This window comes from Condylura cristata, unplaced genomic scaffold (assembly GCF_000260355.1).
Source record: "Condylura cristata isolate star-nosed mole 26May11 unplaced genomic scaffold, ConCri1.0 scaffold00016, whole genome shotgun sequence".
NCBI classification, from domain to species: Eukaryota; Metazoa; Chordata; class Mammalia; order Eulipotyphla; family Talpidae; genus Condylura; species Condylura cristata.
Window position 1 is genome coordinate 6,332,439 of NW_004567117.1, and position 14,320 is coordinate 6,346,758.

General features: G+C 36.5%; 1 protein-coding gene across 2 annotated transcripts in view; it reads right to left on the bottom strand.

The window, feature by feature from the left end:
* The window catches only part of ARHGAP28 (Rho GTPase activating protein 28), a 155,689-nt gene that overhangs the window by 37,419 nt on the left and 103,950 nt on the right, over positions 1-14,320 (bottom strand). For both annotated transcript variants that reach the window (XM_004683749.2, XM_012725914.1), the window contains 3 exons: positions 12,004-12,096; positions 4,333-4,425; positions 1,635-1,719 (listed from right to left, as the gene is read on the bottom strand). In XM_004683749.2, coding sequence (XP_004683806.2) covers positions 1,635-1,719; positions 4,333-4,425; positions 12,004-12,096 — 271 coding nt within the window. The remainder of the gene's footprint in view (positions 1-1,634; positions 1,720-4,332; positions 4,426-12,003; positions 12,097-14,320) is intronic.

Consider the following 14,320-nt stretch of genomic DNA (forward strand, 5'->3'; position numbering starts at 1 on the left):
TGGTATTAAAATCAGACCTAATGTTGCTGCCATTAGGAAGGCAAATGCTTAATGCAGAGGGAAAAAGAGAAGAGCTACTACTCAAATTCCTGCCTATGTCCACTCCCCTTATGTGTTTCACCTAAACTGCAGACTATCTGCCCTTAAAATTGGTTCAAATTCAATTCGGACTTTACTGCTAGGTCTGTTCAGGTGAATTAAGTCACATTCTTATGATCTGGCATTGGTACCTGACCTTCTGTCATGTTCCTTAAGAAAGAGCTGAATGGTGACAAGCAATGCCCAGGTAAATGTTTTTCTCAAGGAGTTTGATATAAAGGGAAAAAGATTCCTTGGCAAAAACAAGCCAGAAATCATTTGACTAATCCCAAACTCTGATTTCTAGCAAAGATTTTGGCCTCCTATCTTTTCCATTGTCTGACAAAATTGTTTATGTGCAATGAAAAGAATGACTTGATTACAAAATAGAGAACTCTCTCTTACTCTTGTCTTAGATAGAGATTAAAAGACAACAAATAGAAGAATAAAGAATAAAAGGCAGAAATAATAGAAGTCTTAATTAATCTTAAAAGTTAAGTGGATAATTAAATAAATCAGCAGATTAAAAATATGAGTTATTCATATGGGTTATAAACAAAGGGATATAGCAAGAGCTTAGAAAATAGCCAAGACAGAGTTATGAATTTTTAATCATTATCCAGAGACTTATTTAAATTGACAGCATAGGAAGACTAATTGTTAATACTCTACCCACTTAAAGAACTATGGGCAGATTCTTCTGAGAGTGGTGACTACATAGGCCAATGCCAAAACACCACATCACTTTCAAGTATTATATCTTTTAGTGGCATGACTTGAACTGAATGATGTGGAATCACTTCTGACAAGTCCATTCTCTAAGATTTTTTTTAATGGGTTCACTGAACTATAACCCCCATTCTATACAATTCTCACATTAAAAATTCCAATCAATGGGTTTGTATTTTCAGAGTTATGCAACCATCACTATAATTTTAGAATATTTTCATCACCTTAACTTACTTTAATTTTGAAGCTAAAGCTGCAAGTACATGGCCTTACTGTATGTAAGAAAGGTGTACATATATAGGGAAAATTTTGAGGAATCACTAAAGTATGGCCTGAGGGGCCTATTTCCTATGAGAAAGATTTGAGATTCTGTATTGAGCCACGTAGCATGCCAACCTCTCAAATGGAAGAGTCCTGGCTAAAAGCTAGCTCTGTCACTTGTCTGTGACAAGCTGTTTCAGTGCTGCATAGATTTGAGCATAATTAGAGACTCCTGGAAGTGGCCTACTTCCTGATGTGCTTGCAACTGTAAGCAAATCCAGATTACTTGTGAAATAGGTCAATATACTCCCCAAATGAGTAGTTTTAAAATGATGTAGTGGTAGAGAAGGAACAAAGAAATTCTCTTTCCAATTTGGTTCATTTAATTGGCTGGTGTGACAGAGTGGGTTTCTTGGAGGTAGAGAAGAGGATACTGGGGTGAAAGCATAGAAATGGGGAGAAGCAAAACAAATTTTACTTTTAAAAACTCCCTGCTATGTCTAATGAGTACTGAAACAAAAGCAGGAAGACACAGATTATGTTTAATTAGTGGTTGTGTCACTCACCCCTCACTGCATTCTGATTAGATCGTCCAGGATCTGAGGATCCATTGGAATGAGCTGGAATATCTGGAATAGTCTCTAGTAGGGACTGTAAAACAAGAGAAGATGAACATAGAACACTTTATTATATAAGTTGCCTACCCCCACATTTTAAAATGATTTATGTTCTGCAGTATAAAAGAGTTCTTTTCACAAACAACAATTCTTTATTTCATAAAGAGCTTGCATCTGGCTTCCATTGCTTTTGCATTCAGTTCACACCTGTACAACTCACCCAGGTTTCTCAAAAGACAACTGTGTCAAAATAAGTGCATCTTCTTTGTTCTTAATTATTTGCTGCTCATAGTTTTTCTAAGATGCAGAAATTAAAATGCTTCATTTTATAAGAATTAACATATACTATAGTTTAACAACTACACACTTATAGTTTATGTTGTCCTTGATGCAATTGGTAACACATTTTAGCTCAAAATGTAATTTTAAATGACACAGATGGTTAATGACAAGGATTTTAGACCCAGACTAGGTTCTCATCTTGGTTTAATTACTTACTGTGTAACTTTGAGGAAAGTAGAACTCTCTATTGTTTAGTCTCCTAAACTATAAAGTGAAGATAGTGATAAAAGACACTTAAAGAAGTATTACGAATTTTCAACAACGTATTCCATATAAACCACACAGAACGTTATCTGATCTATGGAGAATACTGCATGAGCTAGTGTTAATGTATCAACATATTCCTCCACTGCAAAATACAGTGATAATAACTACTAAAAAATTAAGTATGTTTTCTCATTCACTTTACCCTCTTAAATTTGCTACTGTCTACACAGAGACCCTGCAAAAAAAAAAAAACACTTCCCTGCTTCCCTGTAATATTATGAATTATGTTATCTATCCTCTGCAGAGATCTGCAAAGTGGCTTACTCCTCAAGTTAGATGGGTACTAGTAAAAAAAAACTTACAAATTCTACCAATACAAATTGTAATGTGGGAATTATCATCTGTGAATACATGTGAGGATAAAAACCTGCTACTTTGTCAAGAATCTTTTATTTGTTAGTCACAAAAGATTCGGTTCTATCTTCCCCCAGAGCCCAATGTTGTCTCTTTATCTTTATATTTGTTTAGCAATAACCAAATACTTATTTTATAAAAGATCCTTTATTCCTGCTAAAAACTGCAAAAGGGAAGCTTAATTCTGGGCCTTGGTGTGTGGGTTTTTTTCTTTCTTTCTATTTTATTTCAAAGGAGATGATACACTTCTTATTGTGTAAACAGTATATAAACATATGGCCAATTATTATAACATAGGTGTCAATTGTAATTGGTGGTACAATGAAAAGACAAAAAATATTTAGGGACATGCAGCTCATGTTGCAATTTTGTGGTTCCCAAAATAAACATTGCAGAATACAGATAAACCATGCATTAAAATATTTAAAAAGATGTAGACAAATTTTTGGAGATTTTCTTAAGTTTTCCAACAAAGAAATGCTTCATTCACCTATGAGAATTAATTGAAAATAATTGAAATAATTCATCTATGAGAAAAACACTCCTGAAAATTAGAGACATTGATTTAGAAAAGGAAGCCACTGTTTGGATGTTTAAGCTACTAAATGTCAATTCATTAATCTATAGCATGAATCCATCTGCTAAATTGGATTAACTGGCCCCTCCCTAGCCTAGACAGTGAATGAGTGCCTGCTTTTTGTAATGCAAATTATTCTGGGGGCTTTCTTGCAGGAAGTCAGTAGGTCAGATATTGTGAATAACCCTCAGCTCCTCTATGTCATAAACTACTGCCATTGCTAAGTTACTGATTGATAAGTCACTCACTTTGTCCTACATGTCTATGAGATCACTGTATAACAAACAACACAACCATAATGGAAAACTTGAAAGCACACAGGAGAGTGTGATACATGGCACTTACAGCATTACCTCCCTGAACAGTGGGGATATCCTGGACTTGTGTCCTATGTACATGTCAACCATCATGTATTTCAAACTACACATTCTGCCCCTGAGGAACATGTGTATGAGTCCACTCCATTGCCATCCGATATGTTCTCTGCTTTTAATTCATTGGCCATAGGAAAGACACTACCTCTTTTAAGAAGGTCTCTTGCTTCCTGTTGTCTATCATATCACCCTTGCCAGATCATCTACACAGAGACACCAAGTAGGATCTACCACTGGAGGTGGGTTATGAGGAACTATGACTATTTTTGACAAAGGTACAGGTTCTGTTACTCAAGGCCAACAGAGTGAATCTGTCCGTGTTTGGGTTAGTGCTGATAGCTAACGCAGGGACTATGGACAATAGCAGAACACCTTTGCTATCAGAATAAAAGGTATTTAATTTATCCTGCAAGTTAAAGGATTTTCTGGGTTAAGATGGCAGAGGTAGACCAGACATCAGTATGAACTCAATCCAGAGGACAAAAGTTAACAAGTTCCTCCATACTTGATATGCGTAACAAACATCCATGGACTCTGAATGTACTATATGAGTTACAGAATCCTGTTCTACTGTGATCTATTCATCTCTCAGCTTTCAGTCTCCTTTTTTCTAGTTGTGATTGCCTTACAATCTTAGTTCAAGTTTTTCTTACGTGTTGTGAAGAAACTGTTTCTTGTCTTCAGCTTGTAATTTTACCCTGACGTGCAACTGCTGTGGCATGCAATGACTTACCATGGAGCCCTCACTCCTAGAAGTTGCAAAACTCCTTTCTTCATCCAGGGAGCCATCTGAGAGAGTAGTACTGCTGAGAGAAGCATCATCTGACTAAATGGAGAAATGAAAGCATCATTATTATTCAAGCAAATGCTTTCTGTTGTGCTTCTGCAATTTACAACACGTCCACATTTAGATATGTGTGGCGATATAGGGGGTTATGAGTCCTGGGCAGAGGTGCTGTGATCTCCTTCAGAGATCACAACTAGGAGCCACCTACATGGCAGATGCTGGCTCTAGTGTCTGCCACAGACTCCATTCTCCATACAATATTTTGGTTTTATCCCAGGCATTAGGTGTTCAGCCAAAGAACTGTTTTCCACTCCTTTGTAGCTAAGAATGATCATGTAACAATTGTGGGCAAAGAGATACAAGTATAATTTTACTAAAAGTGTGAAGAAAATCTAAGGCTTTCCTGACTAAAAAGAGTAAAGTCAATGTCTATATTCCCATAAAAGTTTCAGAGATGGGGCCCTCCCTGGTGGCGCAGCTGGTTAAAGCACAGTACTAAGAAGCTAAAGCCACTGCAGCATGAGTTTGATCCCCACCCTGGAGGTGATCCACATGGTGCAGCAGATCTCTCATGAGCCACCTGCTGCTCCCCTCAGCCGTGTACTTAGTCTGCCTGTTTTGCTCCCCACACTGTCTCTGATGTATCCTCTCACCTCTCCTGTACCTCTGGCCTGTACCCCAGTTCTGTACGCATAAATAAATGAGTCTTTAAAAAAAAAGTTTCAGACATGACAGCCTCAAGTTGTAAGGCATTTTGTACAAATAAGGATGATGGCTAGCGTGGTGGAAGAGCAGAATAGCAAACAACTAGATCCATGCTGAGGAGCATCAAGTGGCTATGCTGTCAGATCTGGATCCCTATCTATGTTTCTTCTCCATGTGAATAAAAACAACTGATTTTCTACTACATCAGCCAAACACAAAATTAACTTTGAAGTATTTTTAAACAGGTTATATACATATCTTTGTGGTGATGAGAATTTAATAGCAATAGTACCAAGTTATTTTGTCAATAGGAAATTTTTGCCTTAATGTATAATGGTTTCACTGACATGTAAGACATGAATATTCTTTCTCTTGCTGAAGGAATCTTACTACAACATTAAATATATTTATGATGTCTATAAGAACTACAGTATTTTGTCTTAAAAAGTTGTAATTCATCTTGCTTGAACACACTAAGTTTTCTAAAGGTGGTCAGATGAAGAAAAAACTCTTATGAAAGAAATAAAACACAAGAATTAATACCAGACATTTAAGGAGACAAATTGCAATCACCTACTTCCCCTCCCACTCTAAATGCTAAAAATGGCAGAAAATGTATATTTTAAAAGAAATAGATTTTTAAAAGAACTAGAAATCAGCAAAGAATTCTGCTGCAGACCAACTGTGGAGGGGATCCAATGGACTGTGGTAGCAAACTATGAGTGCCTTTGTGGGAGAGGGGGGCGGAGTGTGGAGTATCTGAAGAAATGTATTCCTATTCTTCTGAATCACATACAGTTTTGTAAACCAATGCTATCTCAAAAAAAAAAAAAAAGGAAGCACATTTTTCTAGATAAAAAAGCAAGTGGAATTGGTTTTGTGAAGTAAAAAACCACCTAAAGGAACTGTAAAATAAAATGTCTAGATAGAGACAAGAAAACAAATGATATAGAATGTACATTGTGCAGGAAAATAATGAAGAACACTTTGAGTAAAACAGACCCTCTCTCTTAAATATGTAGTTAGTTCCTAAATATAGCACAAGTATAAAGTCCCCAAAGTACAGTGTAAATAAAATTAATTAATTGGTTGGGGTAGGTTGGTGCTAGGTGAACAGTGGAATTTAAAGGAGAAGGAACAAGAAGCTACAGTAAAAGTCTTGAAAGAACAAAAAATGAAATCAGCTTTTCTGGAGAATTCATTGGTTTTGCATTTGGAGAGAGTATTTATTAACCTACCTGCTCCCTCTTCATATTAAGTACTCCCCTGCTTACAACACACAATCAGCAATTTGCGGGGGAATTATCAACTCAATTTATCATACATCAATTTTCTATACCAACCACTCAAAAAAAAAAAAAAAAAGTCAAGTCTTGTTCTATGACCCTATAGACAATTTTAGAAGACCAGAGATCTTTGGTTTTACCTGGAAGTACGGTGATATCTTCTGCCTTATAGAATGTTTTCCACCCTGCATTTCCTTACATGGAGCCTTGGTGGACTCTGTTACTATAATAAAATTCTGATGTACAGGGAAAAAGGAGGGGGTTGGAGGATGGATAGGACTAATATACTGGTCAGAAACTCACCCTGTAGTGATGGAAAACCTAAAGCCTGAGGATACTGAGGGAAGTGTGTCTGTTCCTAGCACATGCTGCTCACAACTGTTTATGTCACTCACTGCTGCACATTCCAAAAGCTGAGTTCTCTACATAATGTTAACATTTGGAAGATAACTGCAAAAACTTAAGTATTTATATTTTAGTTGATTTGGAAAATACTGAAAAAAATATTTATACTTCTCATGAGCTCATCCACAAGGTTCAAGCTTTCATTAACATCATCATCCCCTTAGTAAACACATTAAAAATGTGTTTTTGTAGCTGTTGTTTCTGTCAATAGATGTTTTTATTTTTAAAGATTTATTTATTTGTGCATACATAACTGGGGTACAAGCCGGAGGCGCAGGGGCGGCAAGCGGATTAACCAGAGACAGAGTGAGCAGCAGAACAGGCTGACTGACGAAGTACACTGCTGACGGGAGCAGCGGGTCAGGAGAGGTCTGCCTCACCATATGGGTCACCTCCGGGGCAGGGATCAAGCTCATGGGGAAGTGGCTTCAGCTTCTTAGTGCTGTGCTCGAACCTGCTGCGCCACCAAGGAAGGCCCGAGAGATGCTTTTATTTAAAGATAGAAATGAATTTTCATTTATTAAGGTAACGCTGGTTTACAAAATTGTTTATGCTTTAGAGGTAAAGGAATTCTCCTTGCACGTGTGGTTGCCACACCACACTTTCTATTTACCTATTATTCTTTGCTGAGTTTAAAAGCTTGAATCACAGGGCTAGGGTTGGTTGTGTCTGCTGAGAACTTGAATTATGTTGCCATCTTTATCTAAGAGAAATGAAAACACATACCCTTTCAAGCATGAGTGTTTGCAGTGGCACTGTTCAAAACAGCCCAAGTGGAAAAAACTAAAATGTTGATCATTGAGTGAATATATATACTAAGCGCAGTACAGCTTTGTAATGGATTAGTAGTAATAAGAGCATCAAACTTCTAGTACATGCAACAGATGGATGAATCTAAAGACCATTACTATGAGTGAAAGGCCAGACATAAAAGTGCATATTTGTAATTCCACTTAGATATAACTGAAACCAACCTAAGGTGTTAGAATCACAGCAGAGCTTATCTCTATGGAAGTAGGAGTATAGCTAACAGGAAAGAGAAACTTTTGGGTTGAAGAAAATGTTACATATTTTAACTGACTGTAGTTATATCAGCGAAGACATTTGTTAAAGATAACTGAGTTAAGTATCTAAAATACATGCATTCATTGTTTATAAGTCACACCTCAATAAAAAGCATACAATAAATCAATTCCTTAGTAATAATTTAATTCTTATTATCACAGTGATTTTAGGGGTTGTTGTTACTCTGAATCAAGAGCCTATGGTGATAGTAATAGGTAAATCCAAGAGAAAAATGTTATTCTTGGGAAATAAGAGTGTTTTTTGATATTTACAAAAAGATAAGACAATCTGAAAATAATATAATCATGGCCAAGAAAAAAATTATGAATCTGGAACTTAAAGGTGAAATGTAGAACCCAGAGCAAATAGTTAAACATGAGAGAAAACTTAGGAGATATTGAAATTCAACTAAAGCAAAAACAAAACAAAAACATGTATATAATATATGTTCTAGAAGAGCAAGACCACTGAAAATAAGGGAAAAAAATAAGTTGAGACATAACAGGGGACAGTGTCCAGAAAATCAAGAAAGAAAACAGTTTACAGGTGAAAAGGACTCACTGAAGAGTTATGACAATTAATGGAATAAAGGGCAGATCCTGGTGAAGTTCAAAATAAGTTCATATTTCAAAAATGTTGCATATAGCAAACAGACAAACAAAAACACTTTATAAAGGGATGGGTCTCAGACAGTTAAAATGAGAAAGAAATAAAACACAAATGTCGGCCCTCCCTGGTGGCCCAGCGGGTTAAAGCACAGCACTGAGAAACTAAAGCCACTTCCACATGAGTTCGATTCTTGCCTGCCCCGGAGGTGACCACATGGCGTGGCAGACCTCTCCTGACCTGCTCCCTGCACCCCTCAGCAGTGTACTTCGTCGATCTGTCTGTTCTGCTCCCCACTCTGTCTCTGGTGAAGCCTCTCGCTGTCCCTGAGCCTCTGGCCTGCTGTACCCCAGTTCTGTATGCACAAATAAATAAATATTTAAAAAAAAGAAAACACAAATGTCATACTCAGAATGGACAGGCCAGTGAATGAAAAAGAAGAGAAATTCTACTCTTCAGGTTTTCTAGAAGAGCTAAGATTTTTTTTTCTTCATTTGGACAGTCTGTTGGCACATGTTCCTAATGGAAGCATCAGCATGGTACCCAAAATATGTTAATCGTCTTGTTAAGTCTAAGGATTAAACTCACATATTCCAATGGCAGCACAAAAGGAAAAAGTTAGAAGTTCATACTAAGGTTGACTTTGCTTTGTAGTGCAGCTGTACCAGCTTGGTCTACCAACTATGTTAAAATATACTCCCACTTGTTTAAGCCAAGTTTCCTTAGCTTTTCTTTTCTATGAAACAAACACAGATGTAGCTGATAATTTTTAACAGATGGTATGATTGTATTTTGCAGGGAATTATGAATCAATAACAACTATTTGAAGCAACTATTTGATTTTCACTGAAGACATTGTAAACAGAGACATGACTTTGCTGTCTGAATAAACTAACACCTCAACTGAACAATTCATTAAGTCAACTGCACATGAGGAAACATTACTCTGTTTAGCTGTATAAGAAATGATTGATAGAGATTTGTGATGACTATAGATTGGATTGTTTTTTTGAAAAACAATAGAGGCATTTGGATTGAGAGTCAAAGATCAGCCACATGTAAAACATAAATAGACTATTCTTTTATTGTAAGTAGCTTACTGCACAAGAAACATATTGGATATTAATGAAAGCATAAAACATTATATGGCCTCTCTTTTTAAACAGGCTTATTGAGGTGTAACTGATACACATATTTAAAGAGTATAAAGTACAAAGTTTTATGAGTTTTGACAAATATCACTTTGATAATAAGAATTAAATTATTCTTAAGGAATTGATTTTATGCTTTTTATTGAGGTGTGACTTATAAACAATAAACACATGCATATTTAGGCCTGCCAAACGATCACCACAGTCAAGACATTGAACAAAGTTAGCATTCCCCAAAATGTCTTCATATTCTCTGCTAGAACTCCCCTCTTCTCCTCACCTATTCCCAGTTTCCAGGTAATCACTGATATTCATTCCCTCACTATTATATTTTCTATAATTTTATGTAAATCGAATAATTTTTTGGATAGGGACTCTTATTTTATATGATACAATTATTTGCGGTTCATCTGTTTGTCAATCAGATGAATCAATGGCTCATTGTTTTTTTCTTGTTGAGTAGCATTCTACCATGTGGATGTACCACTATTTGTTGATCCTTTATCTTGTAGACAATACTGAGCTGCTCCTAGTCTGCAGTTATTATGCTAAAAATATTTGCAGTGGCCCTCCCTGGTGGCGCAGCGGGTTAGAGCACAGCACTGAGAGTCTGGGGCCGCTTCCGCATGAGTTCGATTCCCGCCTGCCCCGGAGGTGACCATGTGGCGTGGCAGACCTCTCCTGACCCGCCCGCTGCTCCCCTCAGCAGTGTACTTCCTCGATCTGCCTGTTCTGCTCCCCACTCTGTCTCTGGTGAATCCTCTCACCCTCCGCATCTCTGGCCTGTACCCCAGTTCTGTATGAATAAATAAATAAATCTTTAAAAAAAAATATTTGCAGATAAGACCTTATATGAATATATATTATCTGGGTGAATCAGCTGGATCTATGTAACATTTGAAGAAGCTGCCAAATTATTTTCCAAATTGGAGCAACAAATTTATATTGCCACCAACACTGTATGAAAATCCAGTTGACTGACATCCTAGGCACCAGTTAGTAAAGTCAGTTTGCATAATTCTGGCCATTCTACAAGGTATGCAGGAATAGCTCGTTGTAGCTTTAATTCTAAGTCCATAATCACTAGTGATACTAAAAACCTTTTTAGGAGCCATTTCAAATCCCTATGTTTTCTTTTGTAAGTATCTATTCAAATATTTTATTTTAAAAGATGAGACTGACAAAAGTTTACCACTTAGAAACTAAAAGTATGTTCTTGAAAGAGAAAATCTATTTGTTTACAAAAGATGAGAATTTATGTGCTAAAGTCAAGGAAAATAAGGGCTGGAAATGCCAGGAAGGGGCAGATTGTGGGCAATTTTCTTTATGAAAAGAAATTTTGTACTATTTCTGTGAATAATAGAGATTATATCATGGAACAAAATAAGGCAGTTAAGTCCAATGACCAAGCATGCCTCTTTTCTAAATTGAAAAACAAACAAACAAACAAAAAAACACATAAATTTTAAAAAAGAAAAAAAAAAGCAACATTTACACAAGTGAGATTTTCTAGAACTAATGTGTATTCTTTTCCAAAATTTCTCTCTCTTTCCATCAAAACACCACCAAAGAAGAAAGTAAATGGAGAAGAGTCTGCAGATGACTATTACTGTTTCTTCAGAATTAGGAAGGAAAATGCCTCAAGGCAGAGGACCCACAACAGTGTTCAATCATTTTAGTCACGCCACCTCAAAGGAAGTCTCTCCAATATCATCACAGCTTAGATACGAGAACATATTGGGGTTGATGCATAAATTTTGCCTTTTTTTTTCTAAATGAGAGGAAGCTAGTGGAAGAACTATGGACAATGAAAAATAAATGGAAAACTATAAATGTCTCACCAAGGGAGAGAAAATACAGTTGTGAGAAAGGGCTAAGAAATACTCTATAAACAAAGTACCTTTCTTGGTTGTTAAGTCATGTCTGACTTTGCCCTACTGTGGCTCTGGGGAAAGGCAGGGGGATGTGGGTGGGAGAGAGACACTGAAGACTTAGGGGTAAAATAATGTTCAAGTAAAGTGCCTGACATTTCCCAGGTGCTGGGGAAACAAAAGACAAACTGTGGTTCCTGCTGCTCCAACAGGTAAACCCTTAGTTCCACAGAATCAACACTACTATGAAGATGCTTTTAAATAAAAGCCAAATTGCAAAGGAACTAAATGTGTCCAAAAGAAATCCCTGTACTAACATGGATTCTGAGAATGGGCCTGATTTTATAAAGCATGCACTTTTTTCAGTTAACTACTAAACTTAGGCTCAATTACAAATTGACTAAAGGTAGATAGTATGCTGATACCTGTGGTTTTCCAGTCATCTTAAATAATGCTCACTGTTTTGAAGATTTGCACATTTGTTGAAGAAATAGCTTCTTCTTTCATCCTTACCATGCTCTAACTTACCAAGGAAGCACTTGTTTTGATAACTCCTGTCAGTTCTTTTTCTTCCTGGGGGCCATCCAACTGAGCTGTATGGTTGTCACATCGATCATCAGGCTAATGAGAGAAAAGGAGTCATTTTTATCCAGGCTTATCTTTTTCAATGTGATTGTTTATTCGATTATACATTACACCAGAATCTGTAAAATGTATAGACATGTGGAGATAGAGAGTCAATGCTACGTGCAATGATAATCGCATTCACCAAATTGTTCTTAATTGTATGGATCTTCAAAAATGTACTGCACTACAATAGAAGCTGACCTCCAAAGCAGACACTGCTAACTGCCAAAAATCACTTTGCTACTCCTCTTTAACTTACGAATATCATGATTTTCTATAAGAAGCTGTGTGTGTAAAAAGACCAAAGCTGATCATGTGATGGTTATGGCCAATGAAACAGAAGTGGAATCCTACCTGGTAGAGAATCCAGGAAAGCTAATGTTTTACTGTTAATGTGGATGGAATTAGCTTCTTCCAGAATGTGTATGTTTGGGAAGCTCAGATATTCTAAGCAAGAAATGTTAGCTTACATGCTTCATGGAACAGAATGGAAAGCTGAAGAAATTGATAGCTTCATGTTAGTGATACCAGCCACACCAGTTTTACTTTCTTGTTTTTGTAGGAGAATAAGTCTTTCTTATCTAAGTCATTCAGCTTACTGATAAATTATGCAACCTTAAAGCCAAACTTTTTTTCTGATTATAATTTGTGATGATTCCTAAATCAATAGCAAGAATAGATTTTTTTTAATCCATTAAACAGTTTAATCTAAGAAATGTCCACATTGCCCAGATAATCAGTAAATAATTTGGAGGGAGAACTCAAAAGTATTCATTAAATAGTTTATTCTAAGAAATATGCAAACCTCATAGCCTTTAAGACCTTATTTCTAGTCTGACTCTTTATACTATAAATAAAAATGCAACAGCCAATAATTATTTCAGTGCAAATTGGATTTTTAAAATGTTTTCTGTAGCTATATCTAAATGATTAAGACATTTAATGCAACTCACTTATGCGATAGTATCACATTCTATAAATTGTCCTTCCTCCCGCCCTTCAAGAATAGATTTTTTAATTCTGAAACTGGACACATATGAAATTATCTCATGAATACATATGACTAAACCCTGTTTCATCACATTCACTGACTACTGGAGAAAGTCTGGTTTTCATTAAGAGGGAGAGACATTTGAAGGCTTTTGAAGACTATTCTGACCATAATGAGCTATACTATAAGCTTCTTGAATATGCTCTAAGGTTTCAAACATTTCTAATATAATGGCACACCCCCAAAATCAGAGGCAAATATTCTATCCCATTATTGAAGCAACTTTTTGCAACATTAAATCTACTTGATAGTAATGAAATCGTAGTTTTCATGAGACTTTAGAAATTATTATTTTTCATCTTATCTTTCATTATTTCTAACTTTTCTCCAGATTGTATGCACTCAATCAGTGAAAGAAAACACATCTATATTGAAGTGGAAACAATATTAAAGAAATAGATACAAGAAAATTTGGGGCAAGACAGCGACTGACAACCACCATACCTAGTCACTCAAAATTAGAAAACTATAGGATAAGAGATTCAAAATGAAACTGGCCACAAAGTACTCTAATCATAACCAATCAAACTGCTAGAAATTCTTGGAAAATAAAAAGTAAAACTACTTCATAATTATGGAGGAACTAGCAGCCTAAGAACAAGTTTGTCTTATAAGAGACAAACTTGCTGGCAAGGAAAGGACTGATAACACAAAGCAAACTGATGAGAACCTTGCTGGTGGCCTAGAACTTAAGTCTCAGCACTATCACCACTACGGCCTGAGTTGGAATCCCAGCCAGGGAGCTGGCCCACATGGCACAGCAGACCTCAGTCTCTCCCCTCAGCAGTGCATTTTAGTAAATTCCCCTGTTCTGCTCTGTACACTCTCTCAAGTGAATCTTCTCACTTCCCCACATCTCTGGTCTACAATTACTACAAACCATTTACTCAATAGAAAGGCCAGCCAGGCCTCCCAACAGCCCCCTGCAATCTGGACAGCAGGCAGTGGCTAAGTATGAATGCTAGAAAAGCATTTTAAATGAAGTAAGCTATTTGCCTTATGAAGGCTTTCAAGTTACACAGCCAGAGTTGGAACCCAAGCATGTCATTCTAGATTTTCACAGAAGGCAGGGATAGAAAAATAAAAAGGAAACATCGGGTTTGTCTGAAAGAGAAAGACATGAATTCATGCATCACATTCCCTTTGGCATTAAAGAGGTGTGTGTGT